General features: G+C 51.4%; 1 protein-coding gene across 1 annotated transcript in view; it reads left to right on the forward strand.

Moving 5' to 3' along the window:
• SEL1L3 (SEL1L family member 3) overlaps positions 1 to 22,032 on the forward strand; it is a 160,509-nt gene that overhangs the window by 57,514 nt on the left and 80,963 nt on the right. The window contains exons 7-9 of the mRNA XM_045284078.1: positions 6,107 to 6,239; positions 8,597 to 8,729; positions 12,623 to 12,763. Of these exons, the coding sequence (XP_045140013.1) occupies positions 6,107 to 6,239; positions 8,597 to 8,729; positions 12,623 to 12,763 (407 nt within the window). The remainder of the gene's footprint in view (positions 1 to 6,106; positions 6,240 to 8,596; positions 8,730 to 12,622; positions 12,764 to 22,032) is intronic.

Consider the following 22,032-nt stretch of genomic DNA (forward strand, 5'->3'; position numbering starts at 1 on the left):
CCCCCCCACCCCTTTCAGCTACTCCTTCCATATCCTGAGACCTGCCCCCACACAAGAGAACCGCCAATGAGTTAATGCAGTTTGAGCAGGGGGGCACCCAGATGGATCTTGGTTCTGATTGGCCCGTGGCCTTGGGGTGCCTGTGACTACCCCTTGGGCTGATTGAGACTCAGGGTGAGATTCCGTGTGGGCCAGAGGAAAACTGTTCCCCAGGGTTTCCAGCGGCCGATCTTTTGGAAGTGGGTTACCAGGTCTTTCTTGGGAGGCACCATCCTTTCTGTTAACAGCTGAACATGCTAGCCACTCACTCAACTCAGAGACCCCCGGGGGTCTGATGGTTAGGCATTTTAGAATCTCCTCCCTGCCAAGAGCCCCGCTTTCTCAGTGGGACCAGCCATTAAGTTGTTCATGGATTTTTTCTGGTTGACTGACTCCAGGAGCCCCGTAACCCCCTCTTTTTTGGGTGTTTGTTGTTATAACGGAAGCCTCGGCGTGGCTGTTTCCCCTCCACGGTGTGCAGGGAGATCCACAGTGAAGTGTTCTGAGTGTCCACGCTAATGAATAGCTGTCAGTAACCCCAGGGGACAATTGGTCACTGCAGACTCATCCTGACAGTTTCATTCATTTATTCCTCTTCAATTCATTTGTTCATCCAACATATTTGGGGGGGCAACAGCCACTCTGTAGAGCATGGGGTCCCCTTTTCAGAATAAAAATTACTTAGCAACGCCCCTCTCCACCCTACCTGCCTTCCTGGCCAATGGAAAACTTTTCACAATAACCCATCATCCGGAATAAAGTATGGGCATCTGCTTTTGCAGCCTCCCTGGATCATTCCAGGGAAGTCTGGTGGCATATTGCATTACCCATTCGGCTACTAACCACCAAGCCAGCAGTTCAAACCCACCAGCTGCTCCTCAGGAGAAAGATGAGGCTGTCGACTCCTGTAAAGATTTACAGACTCGGAAACCCCAAGGGGCAGTCTAGGCTGCCCTACTGGTCAATGGGATCCCTGGTGGTGCAGTGGCTACACATTGGGCTGCTAACCCCAGTATGAGCAGTTTAGAACCCATCAGCCGCTCGAGGGAGAAAGACAAGACTTTCTACTCCCGTAAAGAGGTACAGTCTCAGAAACGTACGGGGGGCCATTCTACCCTGTCCTATAGGGTCGCTATGGGTCGGAATCAACTCAGTGGCCGAGAGGTGAGGGTATTTTTTTTTTCCAGAGAGCTGCTATGAGTCACAAGGACTGGAAGGCAGTGGCTTTTTTTTCTGTCTTGTAGCAGTCCTTCCCCCACGGCAGTGCATCAGACATCATTCTGGACTGGAATTAAGATGATAAACCAAAGAGATGCCTGTCGTTGTGGAGAGGAACGCTCTAGCTGGGGAGACGGCTATTAAATAAATCCACTTCCCCGCATGTGACAGAATTGAATGAGTCACCTGAGAGCATTACAAGAGGGTCGGAATTTAGACCAGGTCCCCAAGGGCTTTTCTTCAAGATGTAACATTAAGATGAGAAGTACCCGGGTGGGTAGGGGGTGGTGATGGTGGTGGTGGCTCTAAGCTCTCCCACCAGAGAGTCCCAGGGAGCTGGTGCCCGCCTCTGAGGGCAGCAGGTTTAGGAGGAGCCGCAGTTCGCTTGGCCGCTATGAACCTTGGCCCTCTCCTCAGTCCAGATCAGGGCTCTGAGTCCTTGGAAAGCAGCCCTCTGGGGCTCAGTTTCTGTCTGTGAAATGGATGAGTGTCAACCAGTACACGGTGCACACAGTGCCTTGCCTTTCCACAGCCCTTGTGTTTGTATTCCTGGACCCTTGTGTGCGTCCAAAGACGCCCCTGGTGGCGAGCGCTTATGCATTAGGCTGCTAACTTCCAGGTCAGCAGCACATAGAGGGATCTCTTCTAGTCAGTTGGCCAAGTAACTTTCTTCCACATTTCCTGGCGTTGATGAGTGAGTGCTTTCAGTGCTCCATCCGCTTTCTGAAACGTTTCAGTTCCATCAATTCCTGGAGTCTTGTGTTGGCTAATTCAGTACAGCTTGAACGTCTTCGGTTAGCACCATTGGTTGTTGCTCATATGCTGGCTCCAGAGATGGTGGAATGTCAACTAGTTCTTTTTGGTGGGTTGACTGTGTATTTGTCCCTCCTTCTCTTGATGCATCCGGCATTATTCAATATGTTTCCTGTAGAACCTTTCAAGATTGCAACTCGAGGCTTGAATTATTCTTGAGTTGGTTCCGTTTCAGATATGGTGAGCATGTGCTTCCCTTCTGATTTTCTAATTCAAGATTTTTGTGCATTCCATGATAACATTTGTCTTTGCCTTCGTGAGCTGCCCTTTCGGCTCTTTGACTTCAGCCTTTCTCCACTGGCTTTAGCTGTGCTATGACTGAGAACTAGTTTCAGAGTGTGTTTTCACAGGCACTTTGATCTTTATTTCTATTCCTGCCTTTTTTAGTGACCTTTTGCTTTCTTCAGGAGTGCTGGTCTAGAGGGCCTCCCGCGGATCACCGGGTTTTCTGTCATTCATGTTCGGTGCGGAAAACCTGCGCGGGAGATGTCCTCAACATTCGGGTGGGCTGGCCGCAAGGTGGTATTTGGGCCCTGTGGGCTTCTTCTAATTTTCTTCAGCTTTATCCTGAACTTCTTACATATGAGCAATTGGTGGTCTTTTCCAAAGTCAAGCTCCGGCCTGGTTTTAGCTGCTGATACTGAGCTTCTCCATCATGTCTTCCCACTGATGTGTCCATTTGATTTCTGTGCATGCCATCTGGAGAAGTTCATGTTTGTGTTGCTCAAAAAGGGTAGTTGCCATGAACAAGTTGCTGGTCTTGCAAAATTCTATCATGTGATCTCCAGCTTGATTTCTATCACTGAGACCATATTTTCCAACTACGGTTCCTTCCTCTTTGCTTCCAAATTTTGCACTTGAGTTACCAATAATTATTTATGCATCTTGATTGCATGTTTGATCAATTTCCGATTGGAGTCGTCGGTAGAATTTTTCCATTTCTTCCTCACCAGCTTTTGTTGCTGGTGCATAAATTTGAATAGTAATGGTATTGATTGGATTTATTTGAAGGCAGATAGATATAATCCTATCACAGACAGCAAATACTTCATGATGGATTTGCATTGTCCCTTTTGACAATGAATGCTACACTTTTCTTCTTGTGTTATTCCCCATGTGTTAGACCAGATTGACTAGATAAACAAATCCAGGGACACTCATATGTGTGTAAGAGAGAGCTGTATATCAAGAAGTAATTATATATTAAAAAAAAATCCCAGCCCAATCCAGAGCAAGTCCATAAAGCCAACACTAGTTCATAAATCCCCCTTCAGAATCTGGCAGTCACACCCAATAATGCGGAATGCAGGGAGATCACAGGCTGGTGGGTGCAAAGTCTTGTAAATCCAGTGGCGGTGGACGCATCTCCAGGACTCTGGCTGTCCTCAGCGTGGCTAGAAGTGTCTCGTCAACAGGAAGGTGAAGCAGAGCGAGAAGGAGAGGTTCCCAGGACCCTCCTTATGAGGAGGTATGCCTCAAGGAGGCACCATAAGGCTGTGCCCTGATTGACAAGTTAGACTCCACACGTACACTTCAAGTTGGCAGGACATTATGTAACTGCCACACCCGGCATAGTAAATCACATGATTTTCTGATTCAAAATGGCCAGCACCGTCCATGTCAGTGCATGAATGCCTAGAATATTGACCTTTATGTGTTTTATTCCATTTATGATGACTTCCAATTTTCCTAACATCCATACTTTGCATATTCCACATTCCAATCACTGGAAGATTTTTTTTTTGCAGCTGTTTCTCTTTCCCTTGAGTCACGCCCCATCAGCAATGAAGATCCTGAAGGCTCCCCTCCCCCAGGCTTCCCCTGACTCACGGCACCTTGGTCGACTCCCCTCCAAGAAATCAGCTATTTCAGTTACATCTTGAGTGCCCTCGGACCTGAGGGGCTCATCTGCCGGCAGCGTCTCCAATAATGTTCTGCTTCCTTTGTGTAGTTTTCGGTATTTCACAGTGCTTTGAGCTAAGCATATGGTTTTCAGCACCTTCTTCCTCCGAAGCCGGGAGCCGAGTCCGACCTCGCTGTCTGTTCTTAGTCTGGACGGTCCACTGAAACGGTTCCCTTTGGGCGACCCTGCTGGCATTTGAAATTCAGTGACACAGCTTCCAGCATCATAGCAACACACAAACCACCACCGTACAACAAACAGTCAGACAAGCGGTTGCTTTCCCAGAACAACTGTACAGCCCTCAGGGTACAGTTCTATGCACAGGGTCCGGGGTTGAAGTTGAATGGGTGCCTGTTGTTTGTTTAACTTCGAGGTGTTAGTTTTTGTCATCCGTTGATGCTGCCACCCTTTCATCCTTCCTCTCCTCCAGGCCCATCTTCTCTCAAGGGCTCGGGTTCTCTGCTCACACAAAGCCCATCTCCTCTCCTGCGATGCCCCTCAGCCCGCCTGGTTTCTCTGATCCAAGTGCCGCTCGCTCGTTGGCTTTGTCCCCTGTCTGCCCGCCCCTCCCCTCAACGGGCTCCTGGCAGCCTGCCCAGCAGTCTGTTTTTCTTTCTCAGTGATCCATCTGCCCTCTGCTTTCTGGCTCTTTCCTCTCCGCCTGGCTTCCCACTAGATGCTTGCCCTGCCCCTCCCTCCTCTCTGCTCTCACCTGCCCATCCATGGCTGAGTTTCTTCTCAAACTTTTCGATGCACATGGTTAAATAAATGATTTCTAAAAATCACAATACTAAGGAAAAGGTGTACCGTTAGGTGCCCTGCTTCTAGCACTGCCTCTGTCTGCCCGCTGGCTGTGCCGCCCCACCTGGTGGGCGAACATTTTTATTCCTTTCCCAGGGGTAACCCTTCAGAGCTCCTTTCTACAAGCACAAAGCCCCCGTGCTCCCCTTTCTCAGCTACAAGATGCCCTCTCTGTTTGCTCTTTTGCCTTCTTCACTTAACAGCAGTGAGCAGTGTGCATCCCTGGGAGTGTACTGTACATCCCTGGGAGATCAGCAGGCAGCACCCCTGGTTGCAGCCGTAGGTAAAAGTGCACCCCCCCACCTCCCGGGGATTGTACACAAGGATGCAAGGAACAACCTCATGCACTGTGTACGTGCCAGCCAGAGTGTTCCTCACACACTTCCTGATCCTCCACTTCCGTCCGCATGAAGCGGGCTGCCACCAGGTCACCTAGATTGGTCCCTTCTTGTTGGCCAAGTCCTTAGACCTGGCTTTCGTCTCTGCCTCCTTCCCTAGAAATTCCCCACCGCCCTCAATTTCGACTCTTGGCGACCCGGGTGTGTCAGAGTAGAACTGTGTTCCACGGGGCTCTCAAGGTTGGGGCTTTGCGAAGCAGATCACCAGACTTCTCTTCCAAGCATCCTCGGGGTGGGCTTGACCCTCCAACCTTTGGGCTAGGCGCTGAGCACCGCCCAGGGATTCCTTTAGATGTCTTCTACCAGAACATTCCACTTTCTTCTCTTCACGATCCCTGGGGACAAAGTCCTGTCATTTTACAGGTGGCAGAGGGGCTTATACACTGGGCTGTTAACCGCAAGGTCAGTGTTACGAAACCAGCAGCCGCTCGGTTGGGGAAAGTAAATGGTTACAGTCTTGGAAACTCACAAGGCCAGTTCTACCCTGCCCTGTAGGGTTGCTATGAGTTGGAATCGACTCAATGCCAGTGCATTGGTTTTCTGGGTGGTAGACATAGCTCAGCTGCCAGCCGAAAAGTCAGGAGGTCAATCCACCCAGAAGTCCTTTGGCAGAAAGGTCTAGGGAGTCTCTTGGTGAGAAACCCCTGAGGTCACCTGGAGTTACAGTCAACTCAACTGCAACCACCCTGAAGAAGAAAAAAGTAATTTAAAGAAATGAGAGAACTCTACCTCAGAGATGTTAAGTCACTGGTCCAAAGTCACATAGCCTGTCAACCACAAGCCTGCCAATTACCCCAGTTGGCCTTCACAGTTGGGTTCTTTGCCCAAGTTGGCCTGGCCCCACAGTGGTCACATCTGCTAGACCCCCGAGCGAAGGGCTTGTGGAAGTCTGGGGCTCCTTTGTTTCAGCCCCCTAATCCTTCCTCTTTTCCAGCTTTCGGGAGGATTTCCATTATAACGACACTGCGGGCTACTTCATGATCGGAGGGAGCAGGTATGTGGCCGGCGTGGAAGGGTTTTTTGGCCATCTGAAGTACTACCGCCTGCGCACCCTGGACCCTGCCCAGGTGAGCCCGGGGGACCAGGAGACGTTTGCGGCCCCCACGGGGTGTGAGCGGGGGACTCTGGGCCACGTGACCCTAGTAAACAAAAGATGTTTCCCAGCGAGAGCGCGCATGAGCTATCATCAAACGTAATTAATAGGAAGGCTTTTCCCCAGCAAACGCAATAATAGATTCCTGTTAACGCTGGGTTCATTTAGTACTCATAAAATGGAACCCATTTACTTCCTCTGTTTTAATAACGACTAGCTTAATTATAGAGTAGCTTTTTATCAGGCGGTTGCCTATCCAGTGATTAAGCTAATGAAAGGCGAAAGTCTTCGTTACTTGGTAAAGCTTCTTTGGTATGCTTTTATTTAAAGTATCAGAAGAGGCGCTGCCCGGGTAAATTATCACCCTGCTTCTTCCCTTCACTGCTCTCTTTGGAGGCGCGGGCGTGGGCACCCGCTGGCAATGGGGGCTGGGGGCAGGCTTGGGGTGTGGCTTCGTGTTCAGAACCATCTGGGGCACTTGGCTCCACTCACCAGACCCCTCACCAGGGGAACTGCCGGGGCCTCTGGGCTGCCATCTTCACTAGGATAGAGCCCCACTGTGGTGGCTTTCTCTGTGGCCTCGTGGGTTCATTCTCAGGCTACTAACCAAAAAGTTTGTGGTTCAAACCCAGCAGCTGCCCAATGGGCGAAAAATGAGACTGTCGGCTCTCATGAAAGAGCTAGGGTCTCGGAAACCCTTAGGATCAGTACTACTTTGCCCTGCAGGGTCACAACGCATCAGAACTGATTCACAGTCAGGAGCCTGAAGGAGGGCGTTCGCTCATTTCTCTCCTCCGGCTCTCTGGGGCTTGCTCTGGGGAACAAACATCTTAGGAGGAGACGTGGGATCGAGCCCCTTTTGAGCCCTTATGAAGAAGGTTCTATGAAGAGGAAAAACGCCAATTCTCTTACTTGTACGACCCGTGCTTATTGAGGACATAATGTGTGTCAGGCTCTGTGCTAGCGGTCGAAGGGGCCAAGGTGGTGGGTCCACAGTCAGAAATGTATTTCCTGTCACGGCAAGCACATACAAGTGGATAATGATGCACGGAGAACTCAGCACAGACATAGAGCTACACTAGAATGCAAAGCAGAAATGGGATTTTTACAAGGAAGACATAGTTTGGCGGTGTGCAAATACGTGCTGATATTTTGTGTTCTGTTTTCTGTCACCAACAAGCCGTACTCAAGTTCATGAAATGTTTGACCAAATAGAGCAGGCTAATGTTGAATTTTGTATGGCCCTCAAATGATACAAATCTCCAAATGGCTCTAGGCTAAAAAACAAAACAAACAACAACAACAACAACACACACACCCCCACAGCTCCCCACCACTGCTCGGAAGGGTCACAGTCTCCAGTGTTGACACCCCCAGAGGTAAGACAGGCCCTGTCCTTGAGTCTCTTTGGGCCTGTAAGCAAACAAATCCCTAAAGACAAGCGTTAATTCAGATATGCGCACAGTATGTGGGAGCACTTGATGGGGACGTCTGGATTTGCTGAAACTTGACCGTGGGGTGCTCTCTGTGGGCCTCCTGCCCTCAGGCATGGCCTTGCAGGTGTGGGCTGGGAGCTGGAACCACCCTGCGGAGGAGGCTATGGCTCATGGAACCCCTGGGAGGGAAGGTGGGTTTTCTAGGGCGAGTGGGCAGCAGGGGGCACAAGAGGGTGGAAGCCGGGACCCTTTAGGGCAGTGGTTTGCAACCTTCCTAATGATGCAACCCTTTCATACCGTTCCTCATGTTGTGGTGAGCAACCCCAGCCGTAAAATTGTTTTCGTTGCTACTTCATCACTGTAATTTTGCCACTGTTATGAATCGGGTGACCCCTGTGAAAGGGTCGTTCGACCCCCAAAGGGGTCGCGACCCACAGGTTGAGAACCGCTGCTTTTAGGGCCTCTGCTGACATGATGGATGGAGATTTGGAGCAGCTTCTGAGGGAGTGGCAGATTGGAGAAGCTTCTCAGGAGCCCTGGTGGCCCAGTGGTTACACCTTGGCCTGCCAACTGCCAGGTCAGCAGTTTGAAACCACCAGCCTCTCCCGGAGAATGATGAGGTTTTCTAGCCCCCCAAAGAGTTACACTCTCAGAAACCCGCAGAGGCAGTTCTACCCTGTGCTACAGGGTTGAACTGACTGGTGACCGTGAGCGAGAGACTCTTAGAAGGGAGTCCTGAGCAACACACACGTACACACACTTCATGTGGGGTCCGAGTCCGGATGAACTTGCGGGCACCCGGGCATGGGGTGACGTTGGGGTTGGGGATGGTCACACAAGAGATTGATGGGCGTTTGGAGACCATTGTTCATCCGATTGTCTTGGCTTCTTGCAGATTGTTAACCCCTTCCTGGAGAAGCAGCTGGCTGAGCAAATCAGACTATATTATGAAAGCTGCGCCGAGGTGCAAGGGATCGTGTCGGCGTTTGCGTCTGCGCTGAGGCTGGGCAGCGGGGGCGAGAGGACGTGTAAGTATTGAGCTTCAGGAGAAGGTCCAGCAGTGCTTGGCTCCTTTGGAATGAGGTTTTTGCACTGACCCTATGGTAACGTAATGGGTTCCGAGTTGGGCAGCAAAGCGAAAGGTCAGCAGTTCAAAACCACTATGGGAGAAAGCGGAGGCTTTCTACTCCCTTAAAGAGTTACAGCCATGGGAAACCCATGGGGGTAGTTCTACCTTGTCCTACAGGGTCCCATAAGTTGGAATCAACTCGAGGGCAGGGAGTTTGGGTTTTTGACACACGACTTGGCTTCGTCTCCCAAGGGGGCCAGGGTAGCCAGGAGCCCGCCACAGGAGGGTGCGAGGGGAGGTGGCCTTCCACCAAGCAGACTAGGCACAGCCAAGAAGAACCATGATTGTCTCTGCGGCTTCCACCAATGTGGTTGGAGTTTAAGGATGCTGGGGAGAGGTTTGGACCCTCGCGGGGCCTTGCTTTCTTACCCGCCACCCCTCAGCATGCCGGAATGGTCCATGCAAATAAAAATGGATCGGAAAATAAATTAATCATTAGAAATGTTTTCCCCATCGGTGCACTTTTGTTTGGGGCCATTAATATCTGAAGAATCGCTTTGAGAAATGTCGAGCTGTGACTTTGTTGTTTGAGTGGTGGTTTTTGTGTTTTTGTTTTTTTTAAAGCCTTGAAATAGGCTCCTTCTGGAAGGCGTGGGTAATTTCCCGTGCTGTTGTTGTTGGGGGCCTTTGCGTCGGCGCCCCCTCATCGTGGCAGCCCTCGGTGCCACAGGACCAGACAGTGCCCAGCCCTGCGCCAGCCTTACCACAGTGCCTGTGTTTGAGCCCTGTGCCCATCCATCTCCCTCTTCACTGCCCCTCTGTGTTCCCAAGCATGATGTCCTTCTCAGAGGACTGGTCTCTCCCAATAACATGCCTGGAGTACAGGACAAAAACCTCATTCCCCTGGCTTCTGAGGAGCAGGGTGCACTTCTTCCAAGACCGGTTTGCTTGCTTGCTCTCTGGCCGTCCATGGTACTTTTTTTTTAATTGAGTCATTTTATTGGGAGCTTATACAACTCTTATCACAATCCATCCATCCATCCATTGTGTGTCAAGCACACTTGTTCATTTGTTGCCATCATCATTCTCAAAACATGTGCTTTCTACTTGAGCCCTTGGTATCAGCTCATTTTTCCCCTTTCCCCGCTCCTCCTCCCTCATGAGCCCCTGGCAATTTATAAATTATTATTTTGTCATACCTTCTGCTGTCTGACATCTCCCTTCACCCACCTTTCTGTTGTCCATCCCCCAGGGAGGAGGTTATATGTAGATCCTTGTAATCGGTTCCCCCCATGGTACTTTCAATATTCTTTCCACCAAGACCCAAACACAACTACCATCAAGTTGCTCCAGACTTACAGCGACACTACAGGGCAGGGTAGAACTGGCCACGTGGGTTTCCGAGACTGTAACCCTTTTCCGGAGTAGAAATCCTCATCTTTCTCCCTCAGAGCAGCTGGTGGTTTCAAACTGCTGACCTTATGGTTAGCAGCCCAACGCATAACCACTGTGTCCTAAGAATGAAGTGCAAATAGATCACTTTCATGCGTTCCCCATACGAACAGGGACATCCTTTCATTTACATGGTTGTTTATAAGCATAAAGCCTGTCTGCTTTCTAATGACGCCCACACTTGGATCTTGGAGTCCTAGAGGTGCAGTGGTCCAAGCGCTTTGCTGCCACCCCACAACGTGGTAGATCAAGCCCCTGGGGCGTGCCCACGGAGAAAGGTGTGGAGATCTACTTGCATGCAGGTTTCCGGCTTTGGAGACGCCATGCTTTCAGCTCTCCTCTGCCCTACCGGGTCACTCTGAGTCAGCAGGGCCGCAGCGGCGTGCTTTCGGAAGGCTGGGCTGAAGAGCTTCTTGTCTGATAGGAGGCCAACTGAATCGGTCGCATATGCTCCTTCTGCAAGTAAAATTCCCGGGAGGCATTTTGCCAACCAACAATGCTGACAGAATCTTGCCGTCCTGCCCCAGCGAGCGACGAGGGCTGCTAGCACCCCTGCAGTTCAGCTTGAGAGGCTCCGTGGGTCCCCAGCTGCTCTCCCAGGCCACTGAATCATCCAGAAACCACAGTGCTGTCGGGAGCGGAGGTGGAAGATACACGGAGTAGCCATGATGGACACTTAGGAGGGAGGCGATGGGAGGTGGGGTGGGAGAGCCGGGAGGAGCTCTGTGGAGCAGGGTGGCTCCGTCCCACGCCCTTCTCTTTGGAGGCAGTAGGAGGGTTCACCTCGCGTCTTCCGCTGCCCTGCCTCCCTCGGGGTCCGTTGGCCTTTGCTCCTCGACGCACACTGCCAAGAACACGGCCTAGATACTGGCCTCCCGGGGCCGGGCTGAGGCCAGCTGCTCATTCTGCAGAATTATTCAACAGCCATCGGCTACCTTGGCACGTAGCCCTGGGACTTGGCTCCGAGTGTGTCATCTCGAGGCAGAGCCATCGCAGCCAACTTCAAAACCCTGAAACATCCAAGCCAGCATCCAGCGATACTTGAAGTCCCATCTCTGTTTGTAGCTCCTATTAGGAAGAGCCGCAAGGTCAGCAGTTCAGAACCACCAGCCACTTCTTGGGAGAAGGACGAGGCTCTTTACTCCTGTAAAGAGCTATAGTCTCAGAGACTCCCAGGCTGACCTACCCCATCCTCAGTTCATTATGAGTTGGCATCGACTCAAAGGCAAGGAGCATTAGGAACAAGGGCTCTAGAGGCGGTAGAAGGGCATTGCACACTGGTGTGGAAACTCCTGGGAACTGAGTCGACCCCAGTTCCCGGTGGCCCTGTGGGCGCCCGTGTAGAGCTCTGCTCCATAGGCCCTTTAAGGGCTGAGTGTTGGGCAGCAGATGGGCAGGATTCTTTTCCCAAGGTGCCTTTGGGCGAACTCTTGCCATCAGTAGCCAGGCGTGTTCCCGCCGTCCATGCCCAAGGCCCAGGCTTCCCTCTCAGCGGAGGCTTGCCCGGTGCTGTGACGCTGAGCGAGTGTCAGCAACACTTCCAGGCTATGGCAGACCAGGAAGAAAGGCCTGGCATTCTACTTCAGAAAACTCAGCCCATGAAAATCACATGACTCACACACGTCTGCTTTTCAGTCTGTCCGGGGGGGATGGCACGAGCGTGGGCAGTGACTCTCTTCGTGTTGTGCATGGAGGTGCCACGCGTGGGGCGATGGCAACTGAGGAAATGGAGGGGGTGGCCCATCCCGACCAAGGCACCTCCACCTCCACACCAGTCCAAGGCTGGTGGTCCCAGGCAGAGGTCAGGCATGCTCCTGCCCTCCAGCCTTCTTTACCCTGTTCTGACAACCACCCTCCTTCCCTGGGCTTGCTGTTCCTCCCTGGGAGCGGTAGTCCCCTTCCGTGACCATGCCAAATTTACAATTGTGGGGCTGTGCTAGGGAAGATAGCAGGTTACAGAGTGGTGCGGGTACAGTTCTTTTATCCAAAGTGCTCTGCGCCACGCTGGCAGGCATGTCTCTCTGGTCCTCAGCCCCTCAGTCACGTGGTCCCTGGGCGCCTGCCTAAGTTTGTGGGCTGGGAAGCCCACCCCTCTGTCTCATGGTCTTGTCACGGCTCCTCTGCTCTGCCTCATGGTCTGGGTGCTGCGGTCTCTGGTGCTCTGCCTCCACTTCAGATGGGGGCACCCCGCGCCCCCTGAGGGTGGCTTTTCTTGGGAGGGATGGAAAGCCTGAACGGCCCGGCCATTAGTCTTTCTCATACCCAGTTTCATGGCACCATCCGTCATTTGGTGGGAATGAATGAGACAGGGATAGAAGAGTCACATGAAGAGCTGTCCCTTGAGGTCGGCAGCTAAGGACAACAAAGGGTGAGGGATCTCATGGATCCTTTTCTGTATAGGTGACCTCCAGAATGCCTACCTGGACCTGACTCGCAGGTACGGGAGGCCCACGACGTGCCAAGCCGTCCCCTGGGAGAAGGAGCTGAAAGCCAAATACCCCAGCTTGTTCCAGACCTTGCAGGAGGTAGACCTGCTGACGGGTGAGTGAACCTTTGCCTCAGCCTTGGGCCTGGGCTAGAAATGGTGTCTCGCTCACCTTCCTTGGTAGTGCATGCCTCCCCATTATCCGTCGCCTCCACTTCCTAGTTCAACTTCCTATTTGAATGCTGCTCTTGGGTGCCCACAGCTTCTCCCAGCTGCACTCACTTCTAAGGTGGAACACATCAGCGCTCACGTAGGAATGGAATAAGTCATTACCTAAGACAGAGGTCACTGGCGGACAGCCCTCGGCCACATCTGGCCTCAACCTACATTGCCATAGATTAAAAGAAGAGCAAAAAAAAAAAAAGGTTAGCCGCCCCTTACAGATGATATTAAAGTGCAAATTGGTGGCTTTAAAAACTAACAACAACAAAAGCCAAAGATTTGACCACCTGAGACCTCACTCCTCTTTGGCCCCAGACCAATGTGCATAGATAGCAGTCACTCCACGCTGTCTTTATCCACAGCCCCTCCTTCCTCTCTTTTATCACCTGCTATTCCATTGACTCACCATAAGGTCAGTAGTTCAAACCCAACAGCCGCTCCATGGGAGAAAGATGAAAATTTCTACTCCCGTAAAAATTTACAGCCTTGGAAACACACGGGGGTGGCTCCCCTCTGCCCTGTTGTGCTGCTGCGGTGAGACTGAATGACCCCGACGGCAGTGAGTTTGCTTTCTTGACTTCATTGGCAAGGAGTCTTGGTGGCACTTGGCGTTAGGCATTGGTCTGCTCACTGCCAGGCCAGTGATTCAAACCCGCCAGCTGCTCCAGGATGGGGCTGACTTCCCCTGAAAGATTTAGCCTCCATTCGGATTTAACATGACAGCGGTGGGTTTGGTTTGCCTTCATTGATGCTGCGGGAAGAGCATCGGAATTCTCACCAAAAGGTCCTTGGTTCCGGGGAATTGAAACCAACATCTAGGAGGGTGCAGAGATCCTGTGAGTATCAGAGCAACACCCATCTAGCTGAGAGGGAGCTCTGAGAGGTGGAAGAAGGGGGAAAGTGGTGGTGGGGCAGGAGGAAGCAAAAGGAAACAGAGGTAAGTTCTAGGAAGCAAAGCTACAGATAGAGTTATTAACAGAGTTGTGTACTTATGGAAATATATTAATCCATAAAAATAGAGGTATTGACTATGTACATATATTAATAAGGCAGTACACTGAGGCTACAGATGGGCCTTGGGCCTCAGTTCATACCCTCCCTCAATATAAGAACACTTTGTTCTAACAAAATGGCATTTTGTGATGCTCACCACCCCACCTCCTGCCCCAGACACAATCACTGACGACAAAATGGGTGCATAAGCAAAATGGGTGCATAAGCAGATGTGGTGAAGACAGAGGATGTTGCCCGGCTATTAAAAGATATAGCGTCTGGGGTCTTAAAGGCTTGAAGTTAAAACAAGCGGCCATCCAAAAGTGAAGCAACAAGCCCACATGGAAGAAGCACACCAGCCGCTGTGATTGCGTGGTGCCATCGGGACCGGGCCACGGGCATCAGAAGTTTCATAACAACAACAAACAAGCAAACAAAAACGTGTTGGTGAGAATGAGGGGGTTGGAGTGGAGACCCAAAGCCCATCTGTGGACAATGGAACATCCCCCCACAGAAGGGTCACACTGGGGGAATGAGTGAGTCAGGGTGCAGTAGAGCACCAGTGGAGCACGCAAGATACTTCTGATCCCTTAAGGCCTCCTCACTGCCCACTATCATGACCCCAGTGCTGCTTCCCACTCTGGACTGGATGGGAGCATGTACATAGGTATAGGCAAGAGAAGAAGCTCATGACACGCGGGACCCAGGAGTGGGAATGCATAGGGGGAAGGGGAGGAGAGGTGGGGAGGAAGGGAGTACCCATCACAATGATTGGCATATAACCACACACTCCCATCCAGGTGGGGAGAACAACAGAAACCAGAGGGGAAGGGAGACAGCGGTCGGTGTGAGATATGAAAATAATAACAATTTATGATCTCTTGTGGGAGGGGCATGGGCTCGATAGAAAGTAAATGTCTGGAAAAGAACGATGGCAACATCTGTAGTAATATGTCAGATACAATTGATGTATGGATCGTTACGAGTTGTAAGAACCCCCAATAAAATGATCTAAAACAATAAAATAAAAAGAAAGGTCCTCTGTTCCAACTCAGCAGCTGCCCCTTGGGCACAAGATGAGGCTGTCTGCTCATGATTTACACTCTTGGAATTGCCACACGGGGTTGCTAAGAGTCGGAATTGGCTAGATGGCATTGGGCACTCCATCCAGAAGGGGACCCGGTGGCACAACAGTTGACCGCTGAGCTGCTAACCGAAAGGTTGGCCTCTGAACCCACCCAGTGGCCCTGTGGGAGAAAGACCTGGTCAACCACTCACTCCCTTAGACACCCCCGCCTTGAAAACCCTAGAGCAATCAATGGGGGTTCAGCTCCACCTGGGGTCTGAGTCCACCGTGAGTGGAAAATCAACTTGACATCACCCAGTAGCAGCAGCTTGCCTGGACTCTTGTGGTATTTGAACTCAGAGCCCCCAACTTGACACAGGCGTTGAGTCTGCTCAGGACTCTCTTCTCTTTCTCAGGGCTCCTGGCTAGGCCCTTGGTGGTCTGTGTTAGCTTGGTAGTTAGGCATACACAGCAGCCCACTGGGAAGAGGGGTGAAACCGGAGTGGTTCAGGTGGAGGATGGAGTTTTTTTAATGTTCCTAAGAATAGAATTGTAGATTTGACAAACGTATGAAGTATAATGGAGAGTATTTTGAAGGTGTTAAAGTTGTTTTGTAAAAAAAAAAAAGTTTAAATATATAACTGAAAAAAATTCTGGGTGTTTTTTTGGGGGTACCACCTTGTATATGAAGAAGAGTGTGGTATCAGGAGCAGATGAAGACTCATTAGCAAGATTCAATAGCTAGGTGACACCACCTTTGTTGAACCGAAGAGGGCTTGTAGCACTTACTGATGAGGATCCAAGAGTACAGGCTTCAACATAAAAGAAACACAAAGTCTCACAACTGAACCAATAAACCACCTGTTAGGAAATGGAGAAAAGATTGAGGTTAGCAAGGAGTTCATTTACTTGTCTCTGTCGTCAACCCAGTGGCACCGTATGGGGCAGGGTGGGGCTTTCCCCATCTCGTTTCCAAGGCTGCCATCTCTACAGAGCAGCCCTGGTGGTGCAGTGGTTACACTTTGGGCTGCTAACTGCAAGGTCAGAAGTTCGATGCCACCAGCTACGCAGGGGACTTGGACACTAATCCTGCTGTGAGGAGCCCATGGCATAGTGATTATACGTTGGGGGACTAACTGAAAAGTCAGCAGTTCAAAACCACCAGCCATCCTGCAGGAGAAAGACTGTACAGGGCTTTCTACTCCTGTAAATTTACAGCCTCAGGAATCTCACAGGGCAGCAGTTCCACCCTGTCCTTAGGGGGTCTCTGAGTGGGCATTGACTTGGTGGCTGTGAGTTTGGGTTTTGGGTTCGATGGCTCATAGGAGCCTGGGCTCCCCTGTTGACCAAAAGGTTGGCAGTTCAAGCAGCTGTTCCAGAGGAGAGAGGTCTCAGTCTGCTTTCACGAAGACTTCCAGCCTCGGAAACCTGCTGGGACGAGTTTACAGCTCTGTTCTGTTTTGCCCGGTCACTCTTAGCCAGAAACGACTCAGCAATAGGATCCGTGTGGTTTTTCCTGATGGTTCTAAAACGTGCTACATCTTGGTTTGCTTTTAAATACAAGTCTCTCTCTCCCTCTTTCTGAAGCTCCCCTCTTCTCTCTTTTTCTGGAAAGAGGATGGTGGTCACAATGGCATGGCTCAGTAGCTCTGGATTCCCCTCAGCTCTGGCTTGTGTGTCCCCTCACATGACCACTGTGGCCCCACTCATCCCCGACTCCCCTCCCCCACGCCTCTCCCACCAACCTCTCCCAGGCTTCTCCCCGTGGCACTGTGGACCTTGTGAGGCATGCCCTCTGTCCCATGGGAAGGTGAGCTGCACCTTATGCCCACGAGAATCAAGCCGGTTATGACGACCATAAATACTCCCAGACCTTGCCGAACGCCTCCCCCGCACCGGGGCCCAGCTCGCCCCCCCCTGAGAGCCACCTCCTGTCAGTGAGTTTATTGTTGCTGGAGAGAAACAGCTTCCCCCACCTCCGGTTTTGTTAGGTCTCTGGGGGGGACGCCACCACCCCTGAAACAGGAAGGTCGGACACTGGAAGCCTGTGGGCCACCAGGGCATTGTTTTTATGGGGTTCCTGGTCACAATTAAATATAGTTTTGCTGATTGGGAACAAGAGTGAATCATTTTCACAAAACAGTCTTTTTAAAGCAGATACACTTAATGAGAATGTTTGCGTGTTATTTTTACAGTTCAAAAGTTTTGTTTATGAGAATTTAGAATTACTTTATTCTCTACAGAGGCCTGGAGACAGAATCTATTAAAAAAAGAAGAAAAAAACAAAACCCAGTTTTATTAAAAAGCTTCCAAACCTTAAGACTTGGGGATATTGGTGCTAAGGAACTGTTACACCCCACTGAGGACAGTGAATGCATTTAGCTGAACTAGCTCAAGTAGGCTTCCAGCTGGAGCTCTGGGGGCAAAGTGCACTGCGAAAGGCAAGATTAGCAGTTCAAAACCACCAACAGACTCCACAGGAGAAAGCTAGGGCTTTCTACGTGGGTGAAGGGGGACAGCAGTCAGTGTAAGATATGAAAATAATAATAATTTATGAATTATCAAGAGTTCATGAGGGAGGGAGGGTGGGTGGGGGAGGGAGAAAAAAATGAGCTGATACCAAGGGCTCAAGCAGAAAGAAAATGTTTTGAAAAGGATGATGGGAACACATGTACAAATGTGCTTGACACAACGGATGGATGGATTATTCTAAGAGCAGTAAAAGCCTCCCCAAAAATGATTTAAAAAGAAAGAGGCACTGTCTCATAAACCCACAGGGGCAGTTCTACCCTGTCCTGGAGGGTCACCAGGAGTCAGAATGGGCCTGACGGCAGGGACTTGGGTTTGATGGACTTCCAGGGGGCTCTGGCAGCATGCAAGGCTAAGCACTGAGCTGCTGGCCGAAGGGCCGGTGCTTCCAACCCGCCCACCGCTCCAAGGGAGCAAGACGAGACTGTCTGCCCTGCACGGATTTTACAGGAATAGTTACATTTGGTGGGAGAGGTGGAGCCTGGGCTGAACTGTGCCTCCCTCTGGCCCAGGGTTCCCATTGCAGGAGTCGCTGAAAGAGGAAAGCTCTTGACTACTAACCGGAAGGGTTGGCAGTTCAGACCCACCCGACGGAACCTAGGAAGAAAGACCTGGTGATCTGCTTTCAGAAGATCCCAGCCTTGAAACCCCACTGGAGCGCAGGTCCACGCTACAGCATGTGGGTGCCCCGCCCCGCAGACAAAATCAACTCTGTGGCAGCTGTTTTGGGTTGTGGTTCTTGCTACGATGCCTGCCCATCAGGCCCATCTTGCCTGCCTGCTGCCATCAGCAGCGGCCACACCTGTCCTGGCTCTACGGCATTCTCTCTGGCCACTGGGCACACACTGGACCCTGCACTGCCACCTCCAGGGGCCTCAGGGCACCCATGGATGTGTGTGGATGCAGGAGTGGCGATTCTCCAGAACCGGCCCCCACCCCAGTTCTGCCTCTAGCCCCTGTTGTGCTAGCTTGCCTCACCCCTCAGGCATGCCTGGAACTGGTCCTGGAAGTGGGGCACATGCCGCTCACGTCTGTTCACCTCTCTACCTGGAACGCAGCCGCTCAGGGCTGTGTAGTCTCCTCCCCACCCTGAGAGAGAGAGAGAGAGAGAGAGAGAGAGAGAGAGAGAGAGAGAGACTGGTGTCAGGACCTACTTGGGCAGGGGAGAGCAGCACGCACGCTTCTGTCAATAGCGGGTCAAAACACATATCAGTCCATAAGGTGAAGGTGCCTTCCCTTGGCCTCCTAGAGGAGGACTCCTAATAAGACCACTGGGGCTCTATATTTACTCCTAGTTCCGCAAGCACCTTCCTTTCGAAGTTGCCCTGCCCTAAGTGACTAGGTGGTGATTTGAACCCACCAGCCTCTCTATGGGAGAGAGAGGCTTTCCTTAAAGACTCATCCACTGCTGTCGAGCCAATTCTGACTCTCTGAGACCTTGTAGGACAGAGTAGAGCTGCCCCTGGGGGTTTCCAAGACTGTCAGTCTTTACAGGAGTAGAAAGCCTCATCTTTCTCCCTGGGAGTGTGGCTCATGGTTTCGAACTGCTGGCCTTGAGGTTAGCATCCCAACGTGTAACCCACTACACCACCAGGGCTTCTCTTACGGGTTGAGGGCCTCAGAAAACCCAGGGAGCAAATCTCCTCTGTGCTGTCAGATCACCATGAGCCCAGATCAGTTTCAGGGCAGTGTGGGTGGTGGTGGTGCTAAGTATCTGGCATTGTTTTGAGGAGCCCTGCCAGCGTAGTGGGTGTTGAGTGGCACTACCCACAGTAAGGTGAGTAGTTCAAAACCACCAGCTTCTCTGAGAGACAAAGATGAAGCTCTCTACTTCCCTAAAGACACGCAGCCTCAGAAGCCCATAGAGCAGCGGTTCTCAACCTGTGGGTCACGACCCCTTTGGGGGCAGAACAACCCTTTCACAGGGGTTGCCCGATTCGTAACAGTAGCAAAATGACAGTGATGAAGTAGCAAGGAAAATAATTTTATGGTTGGGGGTCACCACCACATGAGGAACCGTATGAAAGGGTCTCGGCATTAGGCAGGTTGAGAACCACTGCCGTAGAGGCACGTGTTACTCTAGGTAGAATAGAGAACCAAATTCATAGACTCATTTGTCTATAAGAAAGAGATTTATATATAAGAGCAATTGAATATTGAGAAAACATCCCAGCCCAGCCCAGATCAAGTCCATAAGTCCGATATTAGCCCATATGTCCCATACCAATCTACAAAGCCCTCTTCAGACTCATGAAACACATGCAATGACACCAGATGCAGAAAAATCACAGGCCAGTGGGTGGAAAGTCTTGTGGATCCAGTGGCGGTAGAAGCATCTCAGCGCTGGCAGGGGTCTCCACGTGACTCCTCCAGTTCCCAGGGCTGCATCCACGTGGCTTCTCCTCAGGGATGTCTCACAGGAAGTGAGCAAAGAGAGAGAGAGTCTCTCCCAACGCCAAGGAGGAAATACTGGAATTTCCAGAATTCTCAGGAGAAGGCCATGCCCACACAGAGGCCTCATTGGTTATATATTGATTGACAGGCCAGACTCCTCCCCTTCACTCAAGATTCTCTCAACTTGACACCAGATTAGGTGGCGACCACAGGGCAGTTCTACTAGGTCCCGTAGGGTAGGGTCGCTATGAGGCAGAATGGCCTGCCAGGCAGTGAGTTTTGTTTTTTGAGTGCGTGTGTTTGGTGTTTTTGCATCACTTTTACAGCTGGTTCTGTGCACAACTCTAATTAGGACTTGGGATCACCGTGCGTGGGAATCCACGTGGTGGCAACCAGCAAGCACAGTGAGAGGAAAGGAGTCCTTGGGGTGGGGGTGGCGGGTGCCAATGGTTAGGGGCTCACCCACTAACCGAAGGGTTGATGCTTCAAACTCGCCCAGAGGCACCTGGAAGAAAAGCTTGAGGGTCTGCCACGGCCTGTGTGCCAACCGCTGGGTGCACCACGAGGCGGCAAAGGCTCCACCCAGACTGGTTTGGTGACTTTAGTTGCAAGGAGGAGCTCTGCTTGCTGAGTGTTTTCTTCGGCTGGCCTGCCGATGCATCCATCTTAGTGGAACACCCTCGTCCTAACCGCCGCTTTCATGTCTGAGATGGGCCACAGGAAAGGACGTGGCTCTCAGATGTCTGGTGCCTGGGACACGTGCTGTGGGCATTGACAAGGCGAAGGCACATGGGCAAGGACTTTACATGGTGAGGGTGTTTTGAAGTCACTCTTGTGCCACACGCTGCCACTCATTCAGCCATTCCTTCCTTCCTTCACTAAACAAGCATTTCCTACCTGCCCTGACAAGTCAAACCCAAACCCAATCAGACTCCCTGCTAGCCCGTCCCTGCTGACTCACAGTGACCCCGTAGGACAGGGTAGAACTGCTCCTCTGGTTTTCTGAGACAATAACTCTTCACAGGAGGTAGAAAGCCCCATCCTTCTCCTGCCGATGGGACAGTCAGGATATAACAAACCAGAGCTTGTCCTTTGAACCGGCGTCTTCAGGTAAATTAAATCTAATGAAAAACTCTGAGTTTACACAAAGAAATTCACTTGTGCAATTGAGCGGGCTCCTCCGTTCTGCTCTAAGATTGTGTTTGGGGCCCCTGGATTCTGGTGTCCCCTCATGAAGCCACCCAAACCCCCAACTCCCAACTCACTGCCGCCTCTTTGGTGACCCTTTAGGACAGAGTAACATGGCCCCCGCGGATTTTTGAGGATATGAGCGACTCAACTTTCTCCCATGGAGCAGCTGGTGGGGCTGAACTGCTGGCCTTGTGGTTAACAGCATCCCATGGAACCCACTATGGCACCAGGGCTCCTAATAGAATACAGAAAAGCCCTCTTTCCAAAGAGGGTCCAGTTTCTAGGCTGGGGCTTCTGCAGTTCTTTTGGGAGGGGACACAGTTCTTCCGCTGCCTAGTGGGTCAGCGCTAAGCTGCTAACTTAGGAAAGGTTTGGGAACCCTATGAGGCAGTTCTGCCCCGTCCTATACGGTCACCGTGAGTCAGAATGGACTCGATGGTAGTAAGTTTGTTTTGGGGGGAACATTTTGTGTCACCATATGGGCTGCCACCGTGGCTGCCACAAGGGGCCCAAACGGAAGACCCATTGTGAGGGTGGCACAGGACCAGGCAGTGTCTCCTTCTGTTGTGCACAGGGGCTCGATGAGTGGATACAACCTGACGCCTAGCAAACAATCAGTGTGGGATCCTAGACCAGGACTTTCTTTCTCCTCACGATGCCCTCGTGTGACTGTGTGTTCCTGGTGGCGTAGTGGGCTGTGCACGGAGCTGCTGACCACCAGGTCAGTGGTTCGAACCCACCAGCATGGATTTGACGATCCCTGGATGGTGCAAATGGCTTGTACTCAACAGCTCTGGTGGGGTAGTGGGTTACACATTGGCTTGCTAACTGCAAGGTCAGCAGTTCGAAACCATCCACCACTCTGCAGGAGAAAGATGAGGCTTTCTACTCCTATAATGATTTATGGTCTCAGAAGCCCACAGGGGCAGTTCTCCTCTGCCCTACAGGGTCTCCCTGAGACAGTCGGAGGACTTGGTGGCAGTGAGTTTG

This window comes from Echinops telfairi, unplaced genomic scaffold (genome assembly GCF_000313985.2).
Source record: "Echinops telfairi isolate 266 unplaced genomic scaffold, ASM31398v2 ScPeMD7_7468;HRSCAF=8506_0, whole genome shotgun sequence".
NCBI lineage: Eukaryota > Metazoa > Chordata > Mammalia > Afrosoricida > Tenrecidae > Echinops > Echinops telfairi.